Here is a 23,556-nt window from a genome sequence, read left to right as displayed (position 1 = left end):
TATGGTATATAATTTTATATGGTTGCGTTAGAATTAAGTTTAGGGTTTTATGTTATGCATTTAGGATTAGCCAACTTAGGCTATTGATTAGGGTTTTATAGAGGCCTATATATAAAATAGTATGGTCTGCTAGGGTTGAAAACCCTATTCACGTAGTATCTGGAGAGGGGAAAAACAGAGGCTCAGGAATAGTTTTGAGAATAAACAGAGAGGGCCTTGAGAGATTAATCAAGGAAATTGCTCGTGGATTGAGCCAAGAAGTAACAGAGGTAGAGAGCAGTGACCAGAGGAGGAAGAGAAGGTCATGGGGTTGCCAGAATTTGCAGACGGAGGTTGAAAGGTTTCAAACCGAAACCTAAAAGCAAGTTTCATTCTATCTCCTTCCTGTAAACTTGTGTGCTATGCATTCTTTATAGTCTCCAGGGATTAATTCAACTTTTAAAACTGATGGTTGATGTATGTTTTATCGAACTGTAATTTGTTTTATGTTTAAATAACTGAAATTGGTTTCTTGCACAAACTGTGTTGATTATAATTTTAAGATTTTGTCAATCAATTCATAAGGGAATGTAAAGAGTTTCTAAGACTGTTTGGATTTATTTTAGACCCTAGGAAGTTTAAAATTAGTGGGGACAGTGACTGGAAACTTCGCCAGAAGCGAAGAGGGTGAACGGACGAAGTAAAGATGAAGCAGAGAAGGCTCTCAGGGAGAGAGATGGCTCCCTAAGGTGAGGGAGCTGGCTCCCATGAAGAGAGAAGAGAGCCAGCTCTAGAAGGCTAAGAGCCGGCTCTTGGAAAAAACCCCTACGGGGTGTTTTTTGTAATTTTCTGAGTTTAGGGGCTAAATGCAAATACTGGAATGTAAAGGGGGTTTTAAATGTTTAAAAACTAACCTATTAAAACCTTTAAATAGTTGGTTTATGGTAGGGTGTCAATTCTAAGGGGCATCATGTAACTTATACATATAATCTACATGTTGTCAAGGAATGAGGAAGGTTTAAATTGCTAGGTTATTTTAGCAACTTAACCAAACTATTATTGAAATTACTTTTGGATGTTATATAAATTATATATATAATGTTATGAAGACCAGCAAGATTGGTTTAGGATATGGTTGCGGACATCGTGAACTTTAGATACTAAATTGCATGCTGTCAGGAGTTATAGGAATTTTAGTTGCTAGCTTTGTTTTAGCGAACTAAATAGACTAGTATGGGAATACTTTTAGGGTTTCATAAGATGTACTCAGTATAGATTTTTGAGTGTCGTTATATCAGACACAGGATTTATAGTAAGGATTAAAGGGATGTCATGTAATTTAAGCATTAATTAACATGCCGTCAAGGATGGTGCAGGTTTTGATTACTAGTTTTATTTTAGCAAACAAACTGGACTAGTATAGAGGTATTTTTGGCATTCTAGTATAATGTGCTCAGTTATAATTTTGATTATCATTATAACATGCTATGGATGTAAATTGGTGAACGGTTATATTTTCTGTTTTGTCAATTGGATGGATATGGATGGTTTAAGTTGTTTACTAATACTTTAGCAATTTAAGCGGAAGTTCTATGATTATTATCATACACTGGATGTATGATAGGATCTTATATATACCTGATTTCTATTGTGTTGGTTTCTGGATATACTTGATGTTCATTTAAGTGTGCATCATTTGTGGATCATATGCATAATATGCACCGGTATGGGACGGTGGCATATCGGGAATGGATTAGATAAAAAAGTTAAGTCCTACCTCTTAATACATATGGAATGGATTAACTAAAATAGTTAAATCCTACATGGATGTATGTCCAGTCAACTAAAATAGTTAAACGACATCACGGATGTTTGCTTTACTTTTCTGTACTAGGAAAGATTTATATATATCATTATGGTACCGTGATATGAGCTTGAGTCTCCTGATCACGGTTAGGGAGAGTATATCGCATGGATGGATAACTGGACCTAATGACGTTCCCTGGTAGGTCTAGGTATGCATGACTACGCTACGTGCGTTTTGCATGTTATCTTCTACTTAGGTGTAATGACTATAGGTTAGTGAGTATCCTATAGTGTGTATCTATATCTATATGGATTATTTTAGATATTGCCAAGCTATCTAGGATGTATCTGCGTATCGGGTTTATATACAGATTGTAGTTGGATGGAACTTGCATGTGGACTTGACCCACTCTTATTTTTCAGGTATTCGTCGGTACCAGGTTTAGAGCTTGATCGTGTTGATGCAGATACAGACACTCACTCATTCGAATACATAGGATTTCCTTTCTATTTTAGATTTGAGTATCAATATGTAAATTGTTTTCATTTGGGAATTATTACCAGATGGATTCCCGAGATATATGGATTGGAAAATTAAATTAAATAAATAATATTTTGTATTTGGAGGATTTTCGTATTTAGAATTCTTTTCAGCTTATTAATTTATACTTAATTCTTTTTGTATTCTTGCTTGTTTACATATTGATTGTTTGGTATCCCTTGGATCTGTGCTCGGATTTGATCACCCGTGGCTCTAGAATCGAGAGGTATCATAGTGGACGACGCACCTCTACAAATGTAGGCATAGGCGAAGTACTCATCTTTTGTAGTTTTTGTATCAATGCTTAGTTTATGACAACTATTTTGTAAAGAGACTATTATTCGTTGAAACTATAGAAGGCATTGTATTCGTGGCCACAAAGGCCTTGACCATGTAACCGTATTCTTTTGGACTACCTTTATATATGTTTTGGGATATGTAAACAACGATAATGACATACATTAGTATGTTGGCAATGATGGATGCATTCGAAATGATCTTATGTGGATCATCGTATTATGTTGTTAATTTCTATGTATATTAATGCATGGTGATGTTTTAACACATTATTTTCATAAGTTGGGACAGGTGTTCAATGGTGAAAATGACCAAATTATAGCTCGGGAATAGGAACCATTCAAAAAGGGGGAAAAGGGGGTCCAACCCCACTCTCTTTCAAAAAAAATCAGTGGGGGATCGATCCCTCACCAAAGGGGATCGGCCCTATAATACCCCAATATTTTAGAGGATTTATTAATTGAGATTAATTTATTTTATTTTATTTTTAAATGATTTGTTTTATTTAATTAAGTGCGTAGATTAATTGTCTTGTTTTAATTAAATTATATTTCGTAATTTTATTTGTTGAATTGATATGGTGTTTGATTTGTAGAATGCAATGAGTGAATTGTTTATTTGATTTGTGTATATTTAAGCTTGTGTAATTTTATTGTGAATTATTTGTATTTAATTGGTTTAATTTAATTATTTTATTTATTTAAGTTAATTGGTTTGGGCTTAGGAAGAGTGGGATCAATGTATGTAGTCTTGGGCTTAAATGAAGCCTTATTGAATTAATTAATAAAGACCTATGGTTATGAAGATATTTAAATAAATAACTATCTTTGCATATATATATTGATATATATAGGTTTATATGATTTATTTATGATATATATAGGTTTATATGATTTATTTAACGAATGATTATTTATATATATTATATAATATATATGTGTATATATATTTATTTTTTAAAGATTATTATTTTTATTATTTTATTTGGTAGTCATAATTAGAAAATAATTTAGATTTTTAATGTGCATAAATATTCGCATAAGACTTTAGGGTTTAAAGGTTTTCACGTTAAAAAAATAAGAAAGATAGAGAGAGAAGAAGAAGAAGGGCTGACAAAGGGGAGGCCGAATCAGAGAAATAGGACGTCAGATTTGGAAGAGACAGGCGATTTCTTTTCTACTTCTCCTCTTAAAACTCATAAGCCTATCACCTTGATTATCAAATTAAAAATAATTTATTAATCGAATTATATGAGCATGTTTATTCTTTACAAAATTATAGATTTAAACATGTGAATATATGTATGTATTGTTATGATAATTTAATTTTTGCATGTGTGGTTATATTAATTAAATTTTATTTTCTATAGGCTGCTTTGATCTTGTTTAGCATGATTAATTAAATTAAATAAATCTCAATATAATTATACATGTTCATATATGCCCAAAAATAATAAATTAAGCTTTTGGGTTTTTTCTGGATTTTTCAGATTATTTTTAGAATTTATTTTTGTATTTTTAGGAATATTCTGGAATGTATTTGGAATTATTTTTATAATTTTTAAAATTAAATATATGCCACTGTTACGTATCGGCGCAACAAATAAGAGGCTGTGATTTAGTGAGTCGCGAAGTGCAGCACTTCTATGCGCCTAAAATCAGGACCTTAAGATGGTCCTGATGATTTTCAGATATTCTGGTGTGGTCATGTACATGGGTAAAAGGTGCACACTCTGATCTAGGCCATTGGATTGATTTAATCTAAGTAGATTAATCTGGTGTGGTAGATGTCCATGGAGAATAAGTGCGCAATAGATCTAAACCGTTGACCTAATCTAGTCAATAAAAAAGTAATACAGTGGGACGCGGCTCACCAGAACAAGGAGAACTAACTAACCAGAGGACACCACGTCACTCAGAGGAGCAATCAGGCACGTGGGCAGCACATGAGAACGCATGTGAGAGCGTGAAGACAAGTGGCTTCTTGTGATAGCGCGTAGAGGTGCGTGCAATGGGTCTAGGCGATTGTGGAGGAGCGTGGCGGTGCGTGCAGGGATGTTTGAGGTCCATGGAAGTTCCTGTGAGGTCCAGTGAATTCCCAAAATTGATTTTTAAGCTGTTAAGGTTGAAAACAACTATTGGAGGATGTGTTCGTGGTGTTTTGAGAGGCATAGAATATCACTATGGTATTTAATGTGCGTATATATATTTAATCAATAATTGGGGATGGAAGGAAGTGTGTATATATATATATATATATATATTTTATATATGCATATATATAAATTAGTTAATGTATGATTAGTGTGGAAGGATATATGTATATATGTATTGATATATATACATATATATATATATATATATATATATATATATATATATCAAATAATATATGTGCATATGTATATATTATTTAAGATAATTAATTATTATTCTTATATTTGGTATGTCTTAATAGGCTGGTTGTTAAATTAAGTGGTATGTTTATTATATACATGGAATGCCTATGTATGATTTGGTTTATGATTAAATTAGTTTTAAGGTTTGGTATATGGTTGAATTGAAGGTATGGTTGAATTGTCAAAGTCTTAAATATATTGCCTTATATTTATGAATAAATTTCATATATGGGAAGTATGATTGAATTGTTAATATATAAATAAATATATTTATAATGACATGGTTGAATTGTCATTTCATAATTAAGTTGTTATGTGTTAGATAATTACAATTTCATCTATGGTTATTGTATGTATAGGTTAGATTAGGATTAAATATTCTTAAATTAAAATAATCTAGTACTTACAGGTTAGTGTATTATTTTATATATATTAATAAAATAATATTGGTGGAGACATGGACGATGTGTCGAAGCTTAGATATTGGCTGTGTGATTTAAATAATTAAGAATCATTATTGGGTTTTGAATTAAATATATTATTTCTTTAATTGTAATTTATTGTAAAAAATTAAATTACTATCTAGGATGGAATTAAAGTTAGATAAGTTTCTTTTTAAAAGAAATATATATTGATGGATTGGTTTAGGAATGATTATTAATTAATCATTGGTTAATGATTTTAGCAATTTAATGAACCTATTAATGGATATGATTATTGTATTATATATAAGTATTTATGTGTGTGTGTGTGTGTGTGTGTGTGTGTGTCTCATCGTACATTAAAGTTAAAACTTTATTAGAGTTGGTTTTGGTATAGATGATTTGTTTATTGTTTTTCAGAGGTTTGGTGGAGAGAACTTGCTCGTGGATTTGACCCACTTTATTTTTATCTTTCAGGTTACTAGAGTTTCAAGTCTCAAGGTTGAAGATTTACAGCTTGAGTACATATCCATTCTTTCTATTTATTTCAAAGTAGGATATTATTACTTCGTTTGACATTAGTATTTAATGATGAATTTTGGATAGTGATTTTTGGTTAAGGGGTGTTTAAGTTACAGGATTTCCGAGTTGTAATCATTGGAGAATTATTAATGAATTTATTATTTATTAGTTTTTCTTCAGCGTATTATTTATTCTTTATTTCATTTTATAATCTGTACTTGTTTAAATACTTTAATTGTTTCTTCAGTGTATTATTGATCAACTCGTGTTTCGAAATTAGAGGTATCACAACCCCCCTCCAAAACAAAATTGGGGTTTTGTCGGGGGTAGGCAATCAATCCCCCCCCCCCCCCCCCCCCATTTTTTATTTTTCTGAAATTGCGTCCGAACTTTGAATACTCATAACTTCTTCTTTTTAGACCCAAATAGGGTCGTTCTTGAGTCCAATTCACACGTTTTTTAGTCATTTTTCTAATGGTGTTAGTCTCATTCAATAATTTTTACATGAAATGACCATTTACCCTTACCAACCCTAGGGACCTAGAGTGAGCCCGTAGTCGAGGTTATCACTATGTCATGATCCGATTTGGTTAGAAATGATTGGTGTGCCATCAATATGACTCCTAGAATATATGGAGGTACATAATGACCATTTTACCCTTTATGCCCTTGGGTCAGGTTTGAACCCGATTAGTGATTTGGATCTACAGATTTGGGTCATACAATGATTCTACATCGCCTTGGGAAGGTGAATTATTATATGTATGGGTGATTTCCTGAGAAGTCTCTGGTTTGGGGTAACCAAAAGTAAACAATATTGTATTTGGGTAGAGTGAGGGTTGTTACACAAAGTCTGGCTCGGTGGTGGATGAAATAGGTGAAAAAATGCGTTGATTGTCATGTGCCAATGGCGTTTTGGTTGTCGTGAGGCTCCAAGCATTGCTAAAAAAAAGTGACATACATTAGGAAATTCACAACTTGGTTATGAATGGTTTGTGAAAGTAGTCAAAACAAAATTGATGATGCAAGAAAAAAAAAACTAGCAACAAAGCCTGTTGAATCTGAAATGATAATAAATGGTTGTGTAGTTTTCAATAATTCGGATAATCACGAGAAATTACATAGATCCTCCCTCGATTGTGAGAGAATTAAATCATTTATGAATTCAAGGCCAAAAAACAAAATGAAGGCCAAAGGCATGTGAAAAAAAGTGAGAATCAATTCAACAAAGAAATTGAACATTCAATAAGTAAGATTACTCTATGTATAATCATTTACATGAATTTCAAATTTTACTATTTTATCTAATTTTTCATGCAAGGCAAAGGAAGCATGTTTCAAGTTCAACAACAAATACTAAACAATTTGCATTGCAACATATAAGTGACTCTTTGCAGTTTTTACCTTACTATTGGTAAACATAATTTTTTCCCACATATTCTTTTGTTTTTATTTCAATGAGTTTAGTCATGTATCACTATGTACTAAAATTTTATTTCTAAAATTCTCTTTACATTTAACTTACCACTTACTCTACGAGTCTATGACATCTAAGGAAATACACAATGTGTTCATTGAATCTCAATTCCAATGATGTTGTTGATTTTGATCTTTATGATTTACACGAGGTTGTACAGTGTCTCTTTTTATTAATTTTTTTAAAATAATATATTAAGCTAAGATTGTAAAGTGTCATTTTTGTTTAATTTCTTTAAATAATTTATTAAGCATCAGTTACTTGTCCTCTTAAAAACTTCTAATCTTAAATATGAGCATTTAATATGTTATTGTTGATTTAGGAAACTTAAAATAAAAGGCCAACAATTCCTCTGGCATTTCCGTGCTTTAGGACCACTCACTTAGCGGAAGACGCCGTCGTCGATGCCCTCCGTTCCGCCAATTTCAAAGGTTACGGCTCCACCATTCAGTGTTCTTCTGGTAAAAGTACTCTTTTTTACTTCTGGATTAACGCATTAAGACTTGTATTGTGTTTTATGATGAATTCAATAAGAACACTTTTTATTGGCCCAAAAATACCAAGTTTGGAAATATATATATATATATATATATATATAACTTTTTTGGTAAGGTTTATTGTTAAAAGTTTCAAATTAATAATTAAAAAATATATATGAAAATAAAATTCTATGAGTAACAAAACATTTATGGCGTGTGCCTTTTCTTAATGTGTGTGTATATATATAACATTTTTTCTTTTTGTGGTGGTTGTTGATTTAGGAAACTTTAAATAAGGGAGAAGTATGTTGATTTAGGAAACTTAAAATAAGGAAACTTAATATATATATATATATATATATATATATATATATATATAACTTTTTTTCCTTTTGTGTGGCGGTTGTTGATTTAGGAAACTTAAAATAAGGGAGAAGGGTGTTGATTTAGGAAACTTAAAATATATATATATATATATATATATATATATATATATATAACTTTTTGCCCTTTTGTGGTGGTTGTTGATTTAGTAATCCTAGTAGCTTTCGAAATCCTAAACATACTCTAATTTGGGAAACATCAGGTGAAACGCAATTCTATATATATAAGTTGGTAACTTGCAACACAAAGAGAGAACCATATTCTGAAACTGAGCAATAGAAAAGAAGCAAACAAGAATGACTAACAAGAACCAAAGAAGTGATGATGCCTCCTCAAAATTTGTATCTTCACTAAATGATTTTTATTCACCCAAAAAGAAGAAAACCCCCTCAAAAAACCCAAATCCTTGTACAACAGGAGGACCACTTCCAGAAGATATGATTTTAGAGATAATCTCAAGACTCCCCCTGAAGTCCCTCTTGAGATTCCGATCCGTTTGCAAAAGCTGGCACGCCATCATCCACAGCCCTTCCTTTGTGGATGTGCACTTCACCCAATCTCAATCACGTACTCGTCCCCCCCAATTCCTTTTGTCTATCTCGGATTCGGACTCGGACCATTACTTTTATTCTGCGAGTGTTGAAGGAGGGGCACCGGTCCATCTTCTATCGATGCCCGGCTGTAAGAAGAATGAAAGCAGTTCGCCTTGCGAGTGCTATGTTTCCGAATGCCTTAACGGATTAGTATGTTTCTACAACGGCCATAATGTCTATGTCATCAACCCTAGCATTCGCAGATCCATAACCCTACCGCCGCCTGCAAGTGATTACACTAACTGTAAACTTGATGAAGATGGATATGAATATTATTCTGGTTATTCTTTTGGATATGATCCTTCCAACAACGAGTACAAAGTGTTGCACATAATGGGTACGCGTTATATGCGCACCAGGAGGTTATCTGACCTGCAATGTGAAGTGTTCACAATAAAGGTTGGTTCAAAGGAACCCAAACTAGTTTTCAATTCTCATGACGATGATGATGATATTGGGTCATGGAGAAAAATCACTCCACCACCTTGTGTGTCGAGAAGCCAGTGTATTCGTGTGGATGATGTGACGATTTACCCACGTTTTGCCTTTAAAGAAGAAGGTGTTTGTGTCAATGGCGCGATACATTGGATCTGCTCCAAGCCTTCGACTGCAAGTGACGAAGAAATTCTGGTGGTTTTTGATGTTGGTAGCGAAAAGTTCCGATGGTTGCCACTTCCTCCTCCTGATGTCTGTCCCAAGTATAATTTGACCAAAATGGTCCCAGATTTTCCACTTCCTCCTCATGCTGCTGTCTGTACCAAGTATAATTTGACAAAAATTGAAGGGCGTTTGGCTTTATTGAACTATATGGATAGTGATGCCAGTACCACAGAAATATGGGTATTAGAGGAGAATTGTCACAAGAAGTGGGTTCAGAAGACTGTTGTGGCTCCACAAGAGTGTGGTATACTTTTCACCTTAATGTTGTCAAAGGAGCTGAACTTTTGGTCAACACCAAGACCTTATTATTTTGTTTATTGGGATCACATCAACTACAAGGCTTCCCCGCCTATTTTATTGGGGAAGGTACCTTTTTGTTGGCCTGTTAGTATTGGTATCACAAATCATGTGGATAGTTTATCTTTGATGCATGCTTGATCGTGGTAACAAATGAGAATCATAGGAAAATAATTACTACCACTACTAATTAATAAATTCCAATTTTTTTTTTTTTATTCTGTGATATTTTTAGTCCCTATTGTGTTTTCCATTTGTTAATAAAATGTGCTTGTTTGTTATCCAATTCACTTGCACTACTTGATAAGGCTACTTTTGAAGTTCATTAAAAGATGGCAGTCAGTATGCTCCTAAAGAGAATAAAGTCCACGTAACTTGTTATTCAGAAGTTCTAGGTTTATATAATACTGCTCTATATTTATCCATTTGGCCGATCAGAAACCTTCTTAGATGATTTTTCCAGTAACAGTACCTATGATTTCAGAAAATTCGGTTGAACTGTAAAGACGTTTCAGCTTCCTAAACATTTCTCTGTACAAAATGTACTGATTGAAACAATTCAAAAGACTTCTGCTACGTTAAATTAGAGATTGACAGGCAACATCCACTAAAGCCTCCAACAAGAAGAAAAAATGGAAAACATAAACCATGAGTGGAAATGAATTTGGGACTAAAACATCTGTTTCAGGAGTGCAACATACAATACACATATTAGTCTTTAAGCCCTTGGGTTCATCACACAAGTGAGCCAGAATCATCCTTCCCTGTAAAAAAAGGCTTTACTTCAGAAAAATATGACGACTAAGAGAACGAAGATTCAGAAGAATAATCAAATTTTGCCCTGTTATAGCTATCTAAATGATAATACAAGTAAAAGAAACAAGAACCCTAACAAACAAAGCATAATTACCACAGAACACATGGCAAAAAGAATCAGAGTGTTGTCGTGCATGGTCAATCATAATAAAGGAGGCATATTATAAATAGTCTCACCAGATTGACAACATCTGAAGAGGTTAATATCAGACAATTTTTTACTTGGCACAAATTTCCAACATATCATGATGAATGTACTTCTACTACAGATTCGGGACCGGCTTCATATTACGTGACCCTGAACAAATGCTAAATAATTAAAATTAGAGGAATAAACCAGCTTGTGTTCACTGAAGAATCTTGCAAAACTCATTTCCAAAATGCAAGGGTGGTTTCCGTTGAAAAGGTAGTAGGTCAATGAAGTATAATATAAACCAAATATTTCAAAAATATGTTATATCAAGTATTCATCATCATCATTGTCATCCCTTATCCCATATGGATGGGGTCAGCCACATAAATTCTCTTTTTCCATTTATTCCTATTCTACACCATGTCTCTCTTACATTTAATTTTTTAAAATCATTTTTAATTACTTCATCTGATGTAAATTTTGGTCGGCCCCTTTGTTGCTCACCTTCTAGGCAAACAACTCTTCCTCTTCTAACCAAGGCATCTTCTGGTCTACATTAAATATCACCATACCACCTAAGTCTACTTTCTCAAATTTTATGATTAACAGGCGTTATTCCTAGATTTTTCCACACACGTTCATTATTTATCTCGTCTCTTCTAGTCATTCCTATCATCCATCATAACATCCTCATTTCCGCTATATAAATGTGTTGTTCTCATTTGTTTTCTCAACACCCAAAACTCAGCACCAAACAATAAGAAAGACTAACACGCTTAATTCCTAGTTTGTTTTCATCATAATGCAGCTTTCACCCAATGCAAATGTTGATCGCTAAAGCTTACACCAAGGCAGGCACACAGGTTTCCAGAACTATGTAATGCACCAACAGAAAGCATTCAGCAAGAAACATCATCTTCGCCAATAATACACCACTGCATGAATAAGTGAAATCCTAGTTCTTTAAGGATCTACAGAATAAATTACATCTCATACGGTGACCATTGTAAATATGAGAGGTAGACAAATAACTATGAATTCTTAGGCACTAAATCAGCAAAACACAAATGACCAGGGCAATGTAAGCCAAATACTATTTCTACAGGTCTGTGATAAATGTTAACTAAACACATGTAACCTTGCTCCATGCAACTCAAATTTCTAACATCCAACAGATTAAACAACAGATATCTTACCACAAGGAACCCAAATGAAAGTCCTGTTCCCAATACAACTAGATGTGGATAGTTCCCCATTACATCATATGGAGACAAATAATCCCTGCACGGAGATTAAGATCCGGTATGAAAACAAAAATAATCCTCAAAAGCTAAACGTGGAAAAAGAAAAAAGAATAGGGCAGACAACTATATACCACACAAGGATTCCTCCCAAGAGGACAGCAAATGGATAACAATGAAAATTTGAACTGGCTCTTGTGCACTAGATCCAGGTATTAACTTTTAAATTCATGTTTTGACTATATATAGATATATATATATATGTAGCCAAGAGACCAAAATGTTATAGCACGATTCCTGCCTTGCCAACTGGAGAATATCAAAAAAGAGAGAAATTATTGTGAATGGAACAATTAATTAGAATAAAACTTTATATGTAGGTGAGCATGGAAACAACACCTTGAAATTGAAAATGGAAAAAATTAGTTTAATTTACTGATTTTTCTCCACTTCCAAGGCGGCGATTTCATGCTCCCAAACACAACAAACTTGAGACCTTAAACATGATAAGAAAAAATAAAGGAGGTAAAACCTTCAATATGTACAACACAAAAAACGGAAAAAAAAACATACCCGGAATACAACGTTAGCACATCTCAAGCTTCTTTCCTAGTTATCCTGACATTCAAATTTAAAGAGTTTTTAGAAACCAACATAATTTTCCAAAACGACAATTCTAAAAATTTAAACTGCAACATAAAATTACTTGACCACAATCAACCACTCCATCGTACAGTTTAAAGATGAAAACTCAAGTTACTTTTGTTTTGGAAAATACAGCTTAGATGCAGCTCATCAGCACATAACAATATTTGGCAGAGAACTAAAAGGACAAGGTTCTGCCAGATTAGAAAATTAGGTCCAGTACAAACTAAAAATTACACTAACCACAGACACAAAACAGGTTAGAAACAGCCTTAAATTTGGACAACCGCGAATATAAATCAATTGATAAAAACATATTTGATTATGTTAAACATGAATCTATAAGAAAAAAACTCAAAAATTCAAGAAACTCTAACCCTCCCTCTCAAAAGAAACAGAAGGCATTGTCTGTTTGGCACAAGATACACATTATACCGACGAATTTATTAATATACTATGTAGGTCAAACAGAACATTTCTCACCTGAAACAGTTGATTCCCAAGGCTGTAGTTATTTTGTGAATGACCGATGTTGCAAAGTGCAGATATAGTCCCACTCAGCAAAAAAAGAATTGTAGGCCACAGAACATGACCAATAACGTCAATTATACAATTGAAGACTAAATATCGTTTTGTGTTAGTAAAGGAACTGAATTCCAAAAACAGAATTCTAACAAAGCTCAAAGCACTGAACACAACATCAAGCACTTACAAGTTTTCATATTCAATAAACTTCCAATTAAAAAAAAAAACAAAGGGATGGACAAAGTCAAGACAAGTGGATTACTGTGACGAGGATTTCTTCAATAGGTAAATGAAGAGAGGAATTTCTAGAAACTGGAAATATACATGAACAAAAAAGGCAAAGTCCCAGTACCTGTGTATACACAGTAAGCAAGGAGAACCGACCTCTCATCAACTACAGGAATTCTGCCACAAAAGTAAAGATTTTCGTGAGTAAATCAGAATAGATGTAAATGCCAAAGATAACCCAATTCCCTATTGAAACGAATGGGAAGTATTTGGCATCCATTAACCTGTGCCAGATAAATAGAAATATAACATACCCATCATTCAGTCTGGCAGTAAGAGCATTTGCAATGTCAAAAGGGAGACACAACAGAGACTGCAAAATGGAAGGTACGTGTTAAAAACATGTTATTCTCTTATCACTTATATGTTGAAAAGTTCAATAGAACAATGCGATAAATCTCACCAAGTACAGAAAAAAGCGGGAGAAAAGTTAAAACTGTTCTGAATCTACACCAAGCAAGCAATTTAATAAATTTTATAAGCATAGCATATTAGCCCTATGAGCAAGCATACTCTGAACTTATATCATAGAATATCAAAATCACTATGATATACCCACTGATCTAACAAAATGGGCCATTTTTTCTGAAATTTCCACTGAAACAAATTTGGCTTACTAATGAGCTTGTATTGCAAAAAAACAGATATCACAAATATAGATCCAGATACCATAAATAAACAATTCAGGTCAGATCATCCAGCAAACATGATGGATTTTGGTCAACAAAATCAGGTGCAGATTAATCACCCAAAAACTGATCAACCTAAGAAAATTCAACTATTACATTAACCTTTTAATGTGCTAGAGAAATTGCAGCTGTTGTAAAAGATGTGTTAATAAAATGTGGGTTGGGGGGGGGGGGGGGGGGGTGTTGGGAGATTCACTTGCACAAACTTGATAAGGCTACTTTTTGAAATTCATTAAAAGATGGTAATCAGTATGCTCCTAAAGAGAATAAAGTCCACATATGTTGTTATTATCAGAAGTTCTAGGTTTATATAATACCGCTCTATATTTATCTATTTGACCGATCAGAAACCTCCTTAGATGATTTTTCGAGTAACAATACCTATGATTCCAGAAATTCGGTTGAACTGTAAAGACATTTCAGCTTCCTAAACATTTCTCTGTACAAAATGTACTGATTCAAAGGACTTCTGCTTCATTAAATTAGAGATTGACAGGCAACATCCACTAAAGCCACCAACAAGAAGAAAAGAAGGAAAACATAAACCATGAGTGGAAATGAATTTGGGACTACAACATCTGTTTCAGGAGTGCAACATACCATACACATATTAGTCTTTAAGCCCTTGGGTTCATCACACAAGTGAGCCAGAATCATCCTTCCCTGTCAAAACAGGCTTTACTTCAAAAAAATACTATGACTAAGAGAACGAAGATTCAGAAGAATGATCAAATTTTGCACTGTTATAGCTATCTAAATGATAATACAAATGAAAGAAACATGAACCCTAACAAACAAAGCATAATTACCAACAGAACACATGGCAAAAAGAAAAATATAAAGGTGATCAGAAAAGCTATAATAAATACAGGAAGCAAGATAATTTATATAGGTATAAAAATTAAGGTCAATACTTTTCACTATGGGCAATAGTTGATACAGCAACCTTTACAATTAGAAACATATGGGGTCTAATAGGCGTTTAAGCATTTAGGTCTAATAAAAACCATAGTGTGTGTATCTCAGAATGTTGATGGATTCACTTGAAATCCTTGATGTGTTTTATCGGAGAACGGCTGGCTTTGTGTTCCAACCCAGAAGACTAATCCTTGACCTCCAAGAGACTTTACCAACTGACCAGGAGGATCCGAAAAAATCGATGAAGCGGAAGAAATCCGAGCGAATGGAAAGGAAAAAACAACTGATGGCATCTTCCAGGAAATGCAAGATTGCTAATGAAACACACAACTTCCATTGAAAGTCTGCAATTAATGATATCTCACTAGCAAGGTATGAAAAAATTGGTCAAACATAAGGCCCTCACAATCACAGGTGGCTACGCCAATGAAAATCATTGCAAATTTATCTCATACAAGCATCAAAATAAAAATAAAAAACAAAAACAAAAACTAAAAAACAAAGAGAGAGAGAGGAGATGAGGAGGTAAACGTGGAGGAAATTTACGTAGATATGACCCAAACAAAAAGGGCAATGTTAAGAAGGCAGACAGAAGGGAGAAGTTTTATTCTGATCTATCTACTCTAAGAAAAGAGGAAGGTAATGATAGGTGATGGATGCGTGAAGCTATGCTTCAATAAGAGTACTATCTTATGAGAGAGAAATGATGTGTGGTGAAAGTTCTACCGTGTAAAAGAAGCAATGTCATGATGCAAATAAGAAAATACACCACTGCCAACTCATTGCCCAATTATTATGTGTTTCAGTCCATAAATGGGAGAATCAGAGTGTTGTCGTGCATGGTCAATCATAATAAAGGTTAATATCAGACAATCATAAATAGTCTCCCCACATTGACAACATCTGAAGAGGTTAATATCAGACAATTTGTTACTTGGCACAAATTTCCAACATACCATGATGAAATGTACTTCTACTACAGATTCGGGACCGGCTTCATATTACGCGACCCTGAACAAATGCTAAATAATTAAAATTAGAGGAAGAAACCAGCTTGTGTTTACTGAAGAATCTTGCAGAACTCGTTTCCAAAATGCGAGAGTGGTTTCCGTTGAAAAGTTAGTAGGCCAATGAAGTACAATATAAACCAAATGCACGACTTATTTCCAAAATATGTTATATCAAGTATTCATCATCATCATCATCCTCCTTGCCCTTATCCCATATGGATAGGGTCAGCCACATAAATTCTCTATTTCCATTTATTCCTATTCTACACCATGTCTCTCTTACATTTAATTTTTTTAAATCATTTTTCATGACTTCATTTGATGTAAATTTTGGTCGGCCTCTTTGTTGCTTACCTTCTTACCTTCTAGGCAAACAACTCTTCCTCTTCTAACCAAGCCATCTTCTAGTCTACATTGTATATCGCCATACCACCTAAGTCTACTTCTCAAATTTTATGATTAATAGGTGTTATTCCTAGATTTTCCCAAACACTTTAATTATTTATCTTATCTTTTCCAGTCATTCCAATCATCCATCGTAGCATCCTCATTTCCGCTATATAAATGTGTTGTTCTCAATTGTTTTCTCAACGCCCAAAACTCAGCACAAAACAATAAGAAAGCCTAACACGCTTAATTCATAGTTTTGTTTTCATCATAATGCAGCTTTCACCCAATGCAAGATGTTGACTGCTAAAGCTTACACCAAGGCAGGCATACAGGTTTCCAGAAGGACCAGAACTGTGTAATGCACCAAAAGAAAGCATTCAGCAAGAAACATCACCTTCACTAATAATACACCACTGCATGAACAAGTGAAATCCTAGTTCTTTAAGGATCTACAGAATAAATTACATCTCATACGGTGACCATTGTAAATATGAGAGGTAGACAAATGACTGTGAATTCTTAGGCGCTAAATCGGCAAAACGCAAATGACCAGGGCAATGTAAGCAATAGAGCGAAGGCCAAATACTATTTCTACAGGTCTGTGATAAATGCTAACTAAACACATGTAACCTTGCTCCATGCAACTCAAATTTCTAACATCCAACAGATTAAACAACAGATATCTTACCACAAGGAACCCAAATGCAAGTCCTGTTCCCAATACAACTAGATGTGGATAGTTCCCCATTATATCATATGGAGACAAATAATCCCTGCACAGAGATTAAGATCCGGTATGAAAACAAAAATAATCCTCAAAAGCTAAACGTGTAAAAAGAAAAAAGAATAGGGCAGACAACTATATACCAAACAAGGATTCCTTCCAAGAGGACAGCAAATGGATAAAGCTGACATAGACAACAAGACATATGTTAAGCAACTCCAGCAATAAGAAACAAAGTAAACAACAAGAAACATGTTTACCATTGCCAATGCAAGAAGCATGCTCCCTTTCCTAGCCTGAACTACCTTATAAACGTTGTAAATACTGCACAAATGAATCATACAAAGCAATTTCAAGTTAAATGTTAGAGAAATAAAAAAATAATTAGAAGCCATAAATGTGAGCTCTGGCATCAGCAATCTTTCTCCTAAGATTCAGACCAAAGTAATCATCCTAATACAATTCCAGAGTTGTGAGAGATTAATCTTGGTTAATGTATTCTAGATCATCTTGCTAAATATTTGGGGAAAGTTGAATGATATAGACATTTAATCAAGAACAAGTCCACAACCACACCAACAACCCGGTAGGCAGTGACAATAATGATGTTGTAGTTCTATTGTATGTCAAGAATGTGGGATCAACAACTTCAGTCACCAAGAAGCCAGTGGCCTAGCGGTACCAAGCCCCTACTTTTCAAAGAGAGGTCAAAGGTTCAAGCCTCAGTGGAGGAATGTGTGTGTGAGTACCAATTAGGAAAAAAAAAAAAACCTACTACTTCAGTCTAATTCCAACAGAACAAATAATCCATTCACATGATTCATATTGACATTATTCAATCTACCAGAGAATACGCAGACATAAGGTCATAATAAATAGAAAAGTGTCATGTATATCAATACATACAAACAGAAGGGTAAAATAAACTTCTGTCACTAATAAGAAAAACCACTTACTTGAATCAGATGGTTGGTATAACAGCAAAAGCTATCATTAAAAACAACGCAGCTCTGAATGTTGGGATTTCTAGAGAAGAAAAAAAAAAAAAAAAAACAAGACAGACAAAATTGAGCCAAATTTTTAATCGTGTCATAAAAATAAAAAACAAAAAGTAATAGTAATAATAACAAAAGGGGGTTCTTTCAAAACACTGAGCAAGGCAAGTAGCAAAATGCAATGGTGATCAAGAAGTATGCATCACGATTTAGATGAAATTGAGCCAAAAAAGGAAATTCCACCCCTTTTCCTGGACAAATATAGTCAATCTTAGAAGGTGAAGTATAGCTGGTCTTATTCTGTAGTACAAGTATGCTAGCAAGGTAACACATAATACAAATATATGCAGTCCAGGGAATAGGTATCTAGGTATTCCAACAAAACCAGATGAGATTTACAACGAAAAATCTTAAATAAACAATAAATAAAATTGGTGCCAGTGCAGACATATAAGGAGAGGGAATACTTAAAACCATCTCAGTGACCAACAATAAAATAAAATAATATAAATAAATAAAATCATATACAAGTCTAAAAACACTGTCAAACATAATCTTTTGTGGAAGTTGAAAAACTAAGGCAATGAAACAAGTAGAATAAAAAAAATTATAAAAGTAGAACACAAGCAAACCTAAAAGACAAAACTACCTGCTATAAGAGAACCAATGGTTCTTTTGGTAGGAGAGAAGGTGGAAGGAAAGAAAGAGAGGAAGGAGAAGAAGAAGGGGGGAAATACCTTCCATGATTTGGTGGAAAAAAAAAGGGTAAGAAAGAGAAAAGGGAGAATCTCCTGCCCACTTTTTCCTCTCCTATTCTTCCTGTAAGACAACCTCCTTATATTCATTCTGCTCAAACAAACAGAAGGGGAGGAAAACCCCTTCCTTTTTCCAAACATACCCTTTCCATCCCTCTTACCTTGCCTTCCAATTTTCCATCCCTCATACAAAAATGAGCACAAAAATTACGGAGAAAAAATCACGTATGATAAACACAGGCAGCAAGAGAAAAGTTGCAAATAAAGTTGATATAAATATTTGTTCCCAACATGAACAGTTCCTGGAAATCCCATTCTATCTATTAGTCTTACCATGTACAAATGGAACCCAGCTAAAAAAGGGCAGAGACTTTCCAAAATTTTGAGCCCACCACTCAGCACCTATAAGAGAATTGGACTTGATTAATATTAAAGTGAAATATAGCAAAACAGGGGGAAAAATACATCATGAGGCATATGGAATTTATTAAATAGTTACATACTTGTGTACATAATGAATGTCAAAGGGTGTATGAATGGCAAAGCAGACGAAAAAATGCATCATCAGATATAACATGTGTGTGTAACTTACCAACTATAGCAGTGAAGAAATGTGTCATGTATATCAGCATGAGGCCCTCTGTAGGTCCATTTACCGCTGGAAGTATAAGGGTATTGGTGAAATAACCGCACAAAGGGAGCGTGCAACAAATTAGCAACCCTAATTATCAATTTTAAATCTAATCCATAGGAATCAACAACAAAGTGATTTGCACCCAGAAAACTTAATGAGATTAAGAGTAGATCCACCAATATGATTCCATACAGAATACATATAGAGAATTACAAAATAACTTATAAAGAATAAACAAAATTTAAAGATCCCTATTAAAGAAATTTATCTTAGATTTTTCAGAGTCTAACACTGCCACGTAGCTGCAGAATCAAGGAAAGATCATTGAGGTATCATATGGTATAGCAATCTCAAAAGATAAAAATTAAAATTAAAATAAAATAAAATAAAATAAAAAGGAAAGAAAAAATAAAATAAAAGACATCGTCCATTCTTCAAGCTGTTCCTCCTACCATAATCACAGTCTCCATATACCAAGGAACAGTTAAGAACCAACAAATAGGCAAGTTCCATCTTACTAGGAATTCCTTTATGCATGAAAAAAGGCTCTAGTTTACCTAAACACTATTTAATTGGCATCAGAGAAAGGAAAAATAATAATCAATGCCATTCTTCACCACCTCCCCCACCCATTATTACCTACTATTCCCCATATTAATTTTCCAAATGATAATTTTAAGAATGACTTAAAATGAAAAGAATACGTATTACTTAAACCACTTACTGTTCCCATGTTGCACCAAAAAATGGAACAGCTGAGATCACCCAAAACCAGAAAGTATTTCTTCCACACATGGCAGTGCTCCCAAAGGCCATGGCCTCAAACTGATAAATGTCACTAAAAAAATATGAAGGATATACACCTTCTATGGCCACAAAAAAGACAAATAAACAATAGAACTATTGAAGTACATACCGCACATGCAAGAGCATCACATCCTGCAGTATTTGTCAATGCCAAGAAACATATACGTATTTAATTAATATATTCAGCAGTCACATAAAAATGAAAGAGAACCACATGAGAAAGAAAAATTACCGTGATCAAAAAGCTCCCCCAATGGACTAGATGAATTTGTTCGTCTTGCTTGCTTCCCGTCAACAGCATCAAAAGTCTGGCATGCATTTGAAGGTCAAAACAAAAATTACTAAGATTAAAATCCCATTATAAAGTTATAAACAAGAGGTGAAAATGCCACAGAGGCTGCCATCTCAGCACCATGTGCCAGGGTAAAATATGCCACCACGGCTACACGTGTACTGTGGGATTCAGGTAGACCCACCAGCTATTTTGAACTATATATGTATACACACGCACGGGCGCTTAACATCTGACCCAAAAGCTGAAGTTGTTGAGTGGTGTTGCATACCCGCCCTTATAAGCCCAAAATCCTCCCCATTCGGATCCAACATGAGACAAGAACACTCTTCAACAGTCTCCCTCACCAAACTTGCAACGCCTTCATTGTTGTCAGACCACCCTACCTACATATCCCCCCCTAAAGGCGGGAGGACACAATAATGATGCGCATCGGGACACCACCCAGGTGGGCACTTGGCGTGACAATGGGCCTGCTTTGATACCAATTGTAATAGGCCGGGCATTTGCCATTCGACCCAAAAGCTCAAGTTGGGTGGTGTTGCATTCTCACCCTTATAATCCCAAGGTCCTTCCCATCCAGATCCAATGTGGGACAAGCACCCTCTACCACACACACATACCTATAAACAAATAAATATTCAAGATCCAGATCTTAACTCTAGATACCAGGAGAAGGGTTGAAAAATGCCACCTACTGGATAGAAATCACGTAAAAGACTTGTTACGTGACCTTGTGGTTTCAATTTTCTATGCTATACCAAAATAAATAGCTGAAGTAGCAAAATATATATTTGTGTTTCTAGGTTTAAGCCTTCAAGAACACAAATCCACATGTGGTCAAATGATGTAACTATGCATCCTAATTCTGTTAGCATTCAACACCAAATATGGAAATACCACAATATAGACCTAAAAAAGCAAACAACAGAGTTGTAGAACTATCACCTTAAACAATGCCTGATAAAATCAAATAGACAAGACCACAAAACCCCAAAATATATAATCCATAAAACCTTACAAGGTGTCACGTTAAGCAAACATGCACACTAAAGTACAAACACATGAAATGCAACAATACCATAGCTGATCAGAAGAACATGAAACTGCTTGCAGAAACGTTAGCGGACCTGATATAAGAAGAGAAGAAATCCATGTGCCAAATGAACCCATCTTGGTGGAGCCAAATCCAAATGAGGTGAATATATTTGAAACAAATACGCTTGTAACATAAACTCCAGGAACAAAAACTTGTCATGGACAAACTATAACTTGAAAAATTCTAAACTACACTAAAATTCAAGCAATTCCAATAAAGTTGCAAGCAAAATTTGCCATGTCATCAACAGGGACACCTTTCAAACACGGAACTTAGCTCGGTGAAGTGATTACTTGCCAAACGCATAACATAACTCAGCAACAAAATTATTTATGTCATGCTTCTTATATGCACAGAGTTGAATACCGCTGCTACTGCAAGATTCAGGTCACTAATACGGTTTCAAAAAGCACCAACTTCCAACTATCACAATTCCACAACCACAAGCAACATCAGATTCTAAAGAAAAACAAATGGATACTGCAAAAGATCAATTAAAAGAGATTGCAATTAATTTCACTGTAGATCTGGAAGATTTTCATAATCACTTCTTCAACGATGATGCAAGTGATTCCTTATAGAACAATTACAAGGCTTGTTCAGAATTTCTATAGGTATCAAAATTTTCAAACCAGGGATAATTTCCTAACTTTGCATAGAAAACTGTGATCGATAGTGAATATACTAAAAACCCCACCAAAAAAGTATAATTAAGGCAGGAAGGTTCTGCTAAGTTAGATCAACAGCCTAACAGGTATAAGATTCAAGTCATCAAGTACTGTGTCTAAATTAAATGATGCAATTTAAACTCACCAAGATGAAATAAAACCAAAAAAAATAGTGCAATTCAAAGAATGCTAACCACTGTTATCTATGAACTTATAACAATGAGATAATGCAACCTGAAAATAGGAAATATTTAAAATAAGAACCTTAAAAGCAATATAAGGGACTTTGCAAGAACTAATCCTGTTAACTATATTAAAAAATTTGGTAGTAGGGATCTTAACTAGAAGAGAAAAGGTTTGACACTTCAACTCGAATCAGAGGCTCCGCATAGAAAAGAAAAGGGCAACAAAGAAGCTGATTGGGGCAGTGAGGAAAGACATGACTGCCTATAATTTGAAATAAAAATTGTCCCAAAACATAACAAAATAGGGTCTAAATAGATCTTAAGTATACGTAGTAGCAAAATTTTGCAATAGCAAAGACAACTTCCATGAGATTCTTGATATCTAAAAATTTCAGTACATTAGGTGTATAATCAAATTTCAACATATAATGCTTTGGCTAAATCAAGTGAAAGACGAAACAAGACAACAAAAACCAGAAAGTAAAATAAATAAAAAATTTAAAACAAGCAACAAACATAGGGAAAGATGTCATAATCAAATAGAATAGTACAGTAAGATTAACCTAATTCAAAATGAACTAAAGAACAAAACATAAAGAAACTCTGACTCACATAGCCAAGCAATGCAGATAGGACCAAGAACATGAATCCGTAAGTGTAATCTGAAAAATAAATAGCATCGCCTATTAGTAAACAAGCAAGGAAAAAAATCCTAAAATGAAACGTATATATCATGACAAGATAAAAATGGTCATCAAAGAATATTTTACCATATTGGGTCTGGGAAAGCATCCAGTATATGTAGACACAAAACAAAGAACCTGTTAGTGACCTCCAGTGAATAACTAAGAATTATCTACTCCACAGTACTTGTATCTATGCAGTGC

At 34.1% G+C, this 23,556-nt stretch overlaps 1 protein-coding gene and 1 pseudogene across 1 annotated transcript; one reads left to right on the top strand and one right to left on the bottom strand.

The window, feature by feature from the left end:
* Nucleotides 1-8,554: 8,554 nt before the first annotated feature.
* LOC132294675 (putative F-box protein At5g52610) lies at nt 8,555-10,045 on the top strand. Its single transcript, XM_059792618.1, has one exon. It carries the CDS (start codon nt 8,602-8,604, stop codon nt 9,994-9,996), a length of 1,395 nt encoding a protein of 464 aa, XP_059648601.1. The 5' UTR covers nt 8,555-8,601; the 3' UTR covers nt 9,997-10,045.
* A 303-nt stretch (nt 10,046-10,348) lies between these two features.
* LOC132294676 (choline/ethanolaminephosphotransferase 1-like) lies at nt 10,349-23,331 on the bottom strand (annotated as a pseudogene).
* Nucleotides 23,332-23,556: the final 225 nt, after the last annotated feature.

The sequence above is a fragment of the Cornus florida genome, unplaced genomic scaffold, assembly GCF_030987335.1.
Source record: "Cornus florida cultivar Cherokee Brave unplaced genomic scaffold, ASM3098733v1 CherokeeBrave_3.0.0_Hap2_Chr02, whole genome shotgun sequence".
NCBI lineage: Eukaryota > Viridiplantae > Streptophyta > Magnoliopsida > Cornales > Cornaceae > Cornus > Cornus florida.
The sequence above is the reverse complement of the archived record's forward strand: the minus strand, read 5'-3'. Positions and strand labels throughout refer to the sequence as shown.

Coding starts and splice junctions, on each gene's coding strand:
- LOC132294675 (XM_059792618.1), top strand. CDS start 8,602: ATGACTAACAAGAACCAAAGAAGTGATGATGCCTCCTCAAAATTTGTA.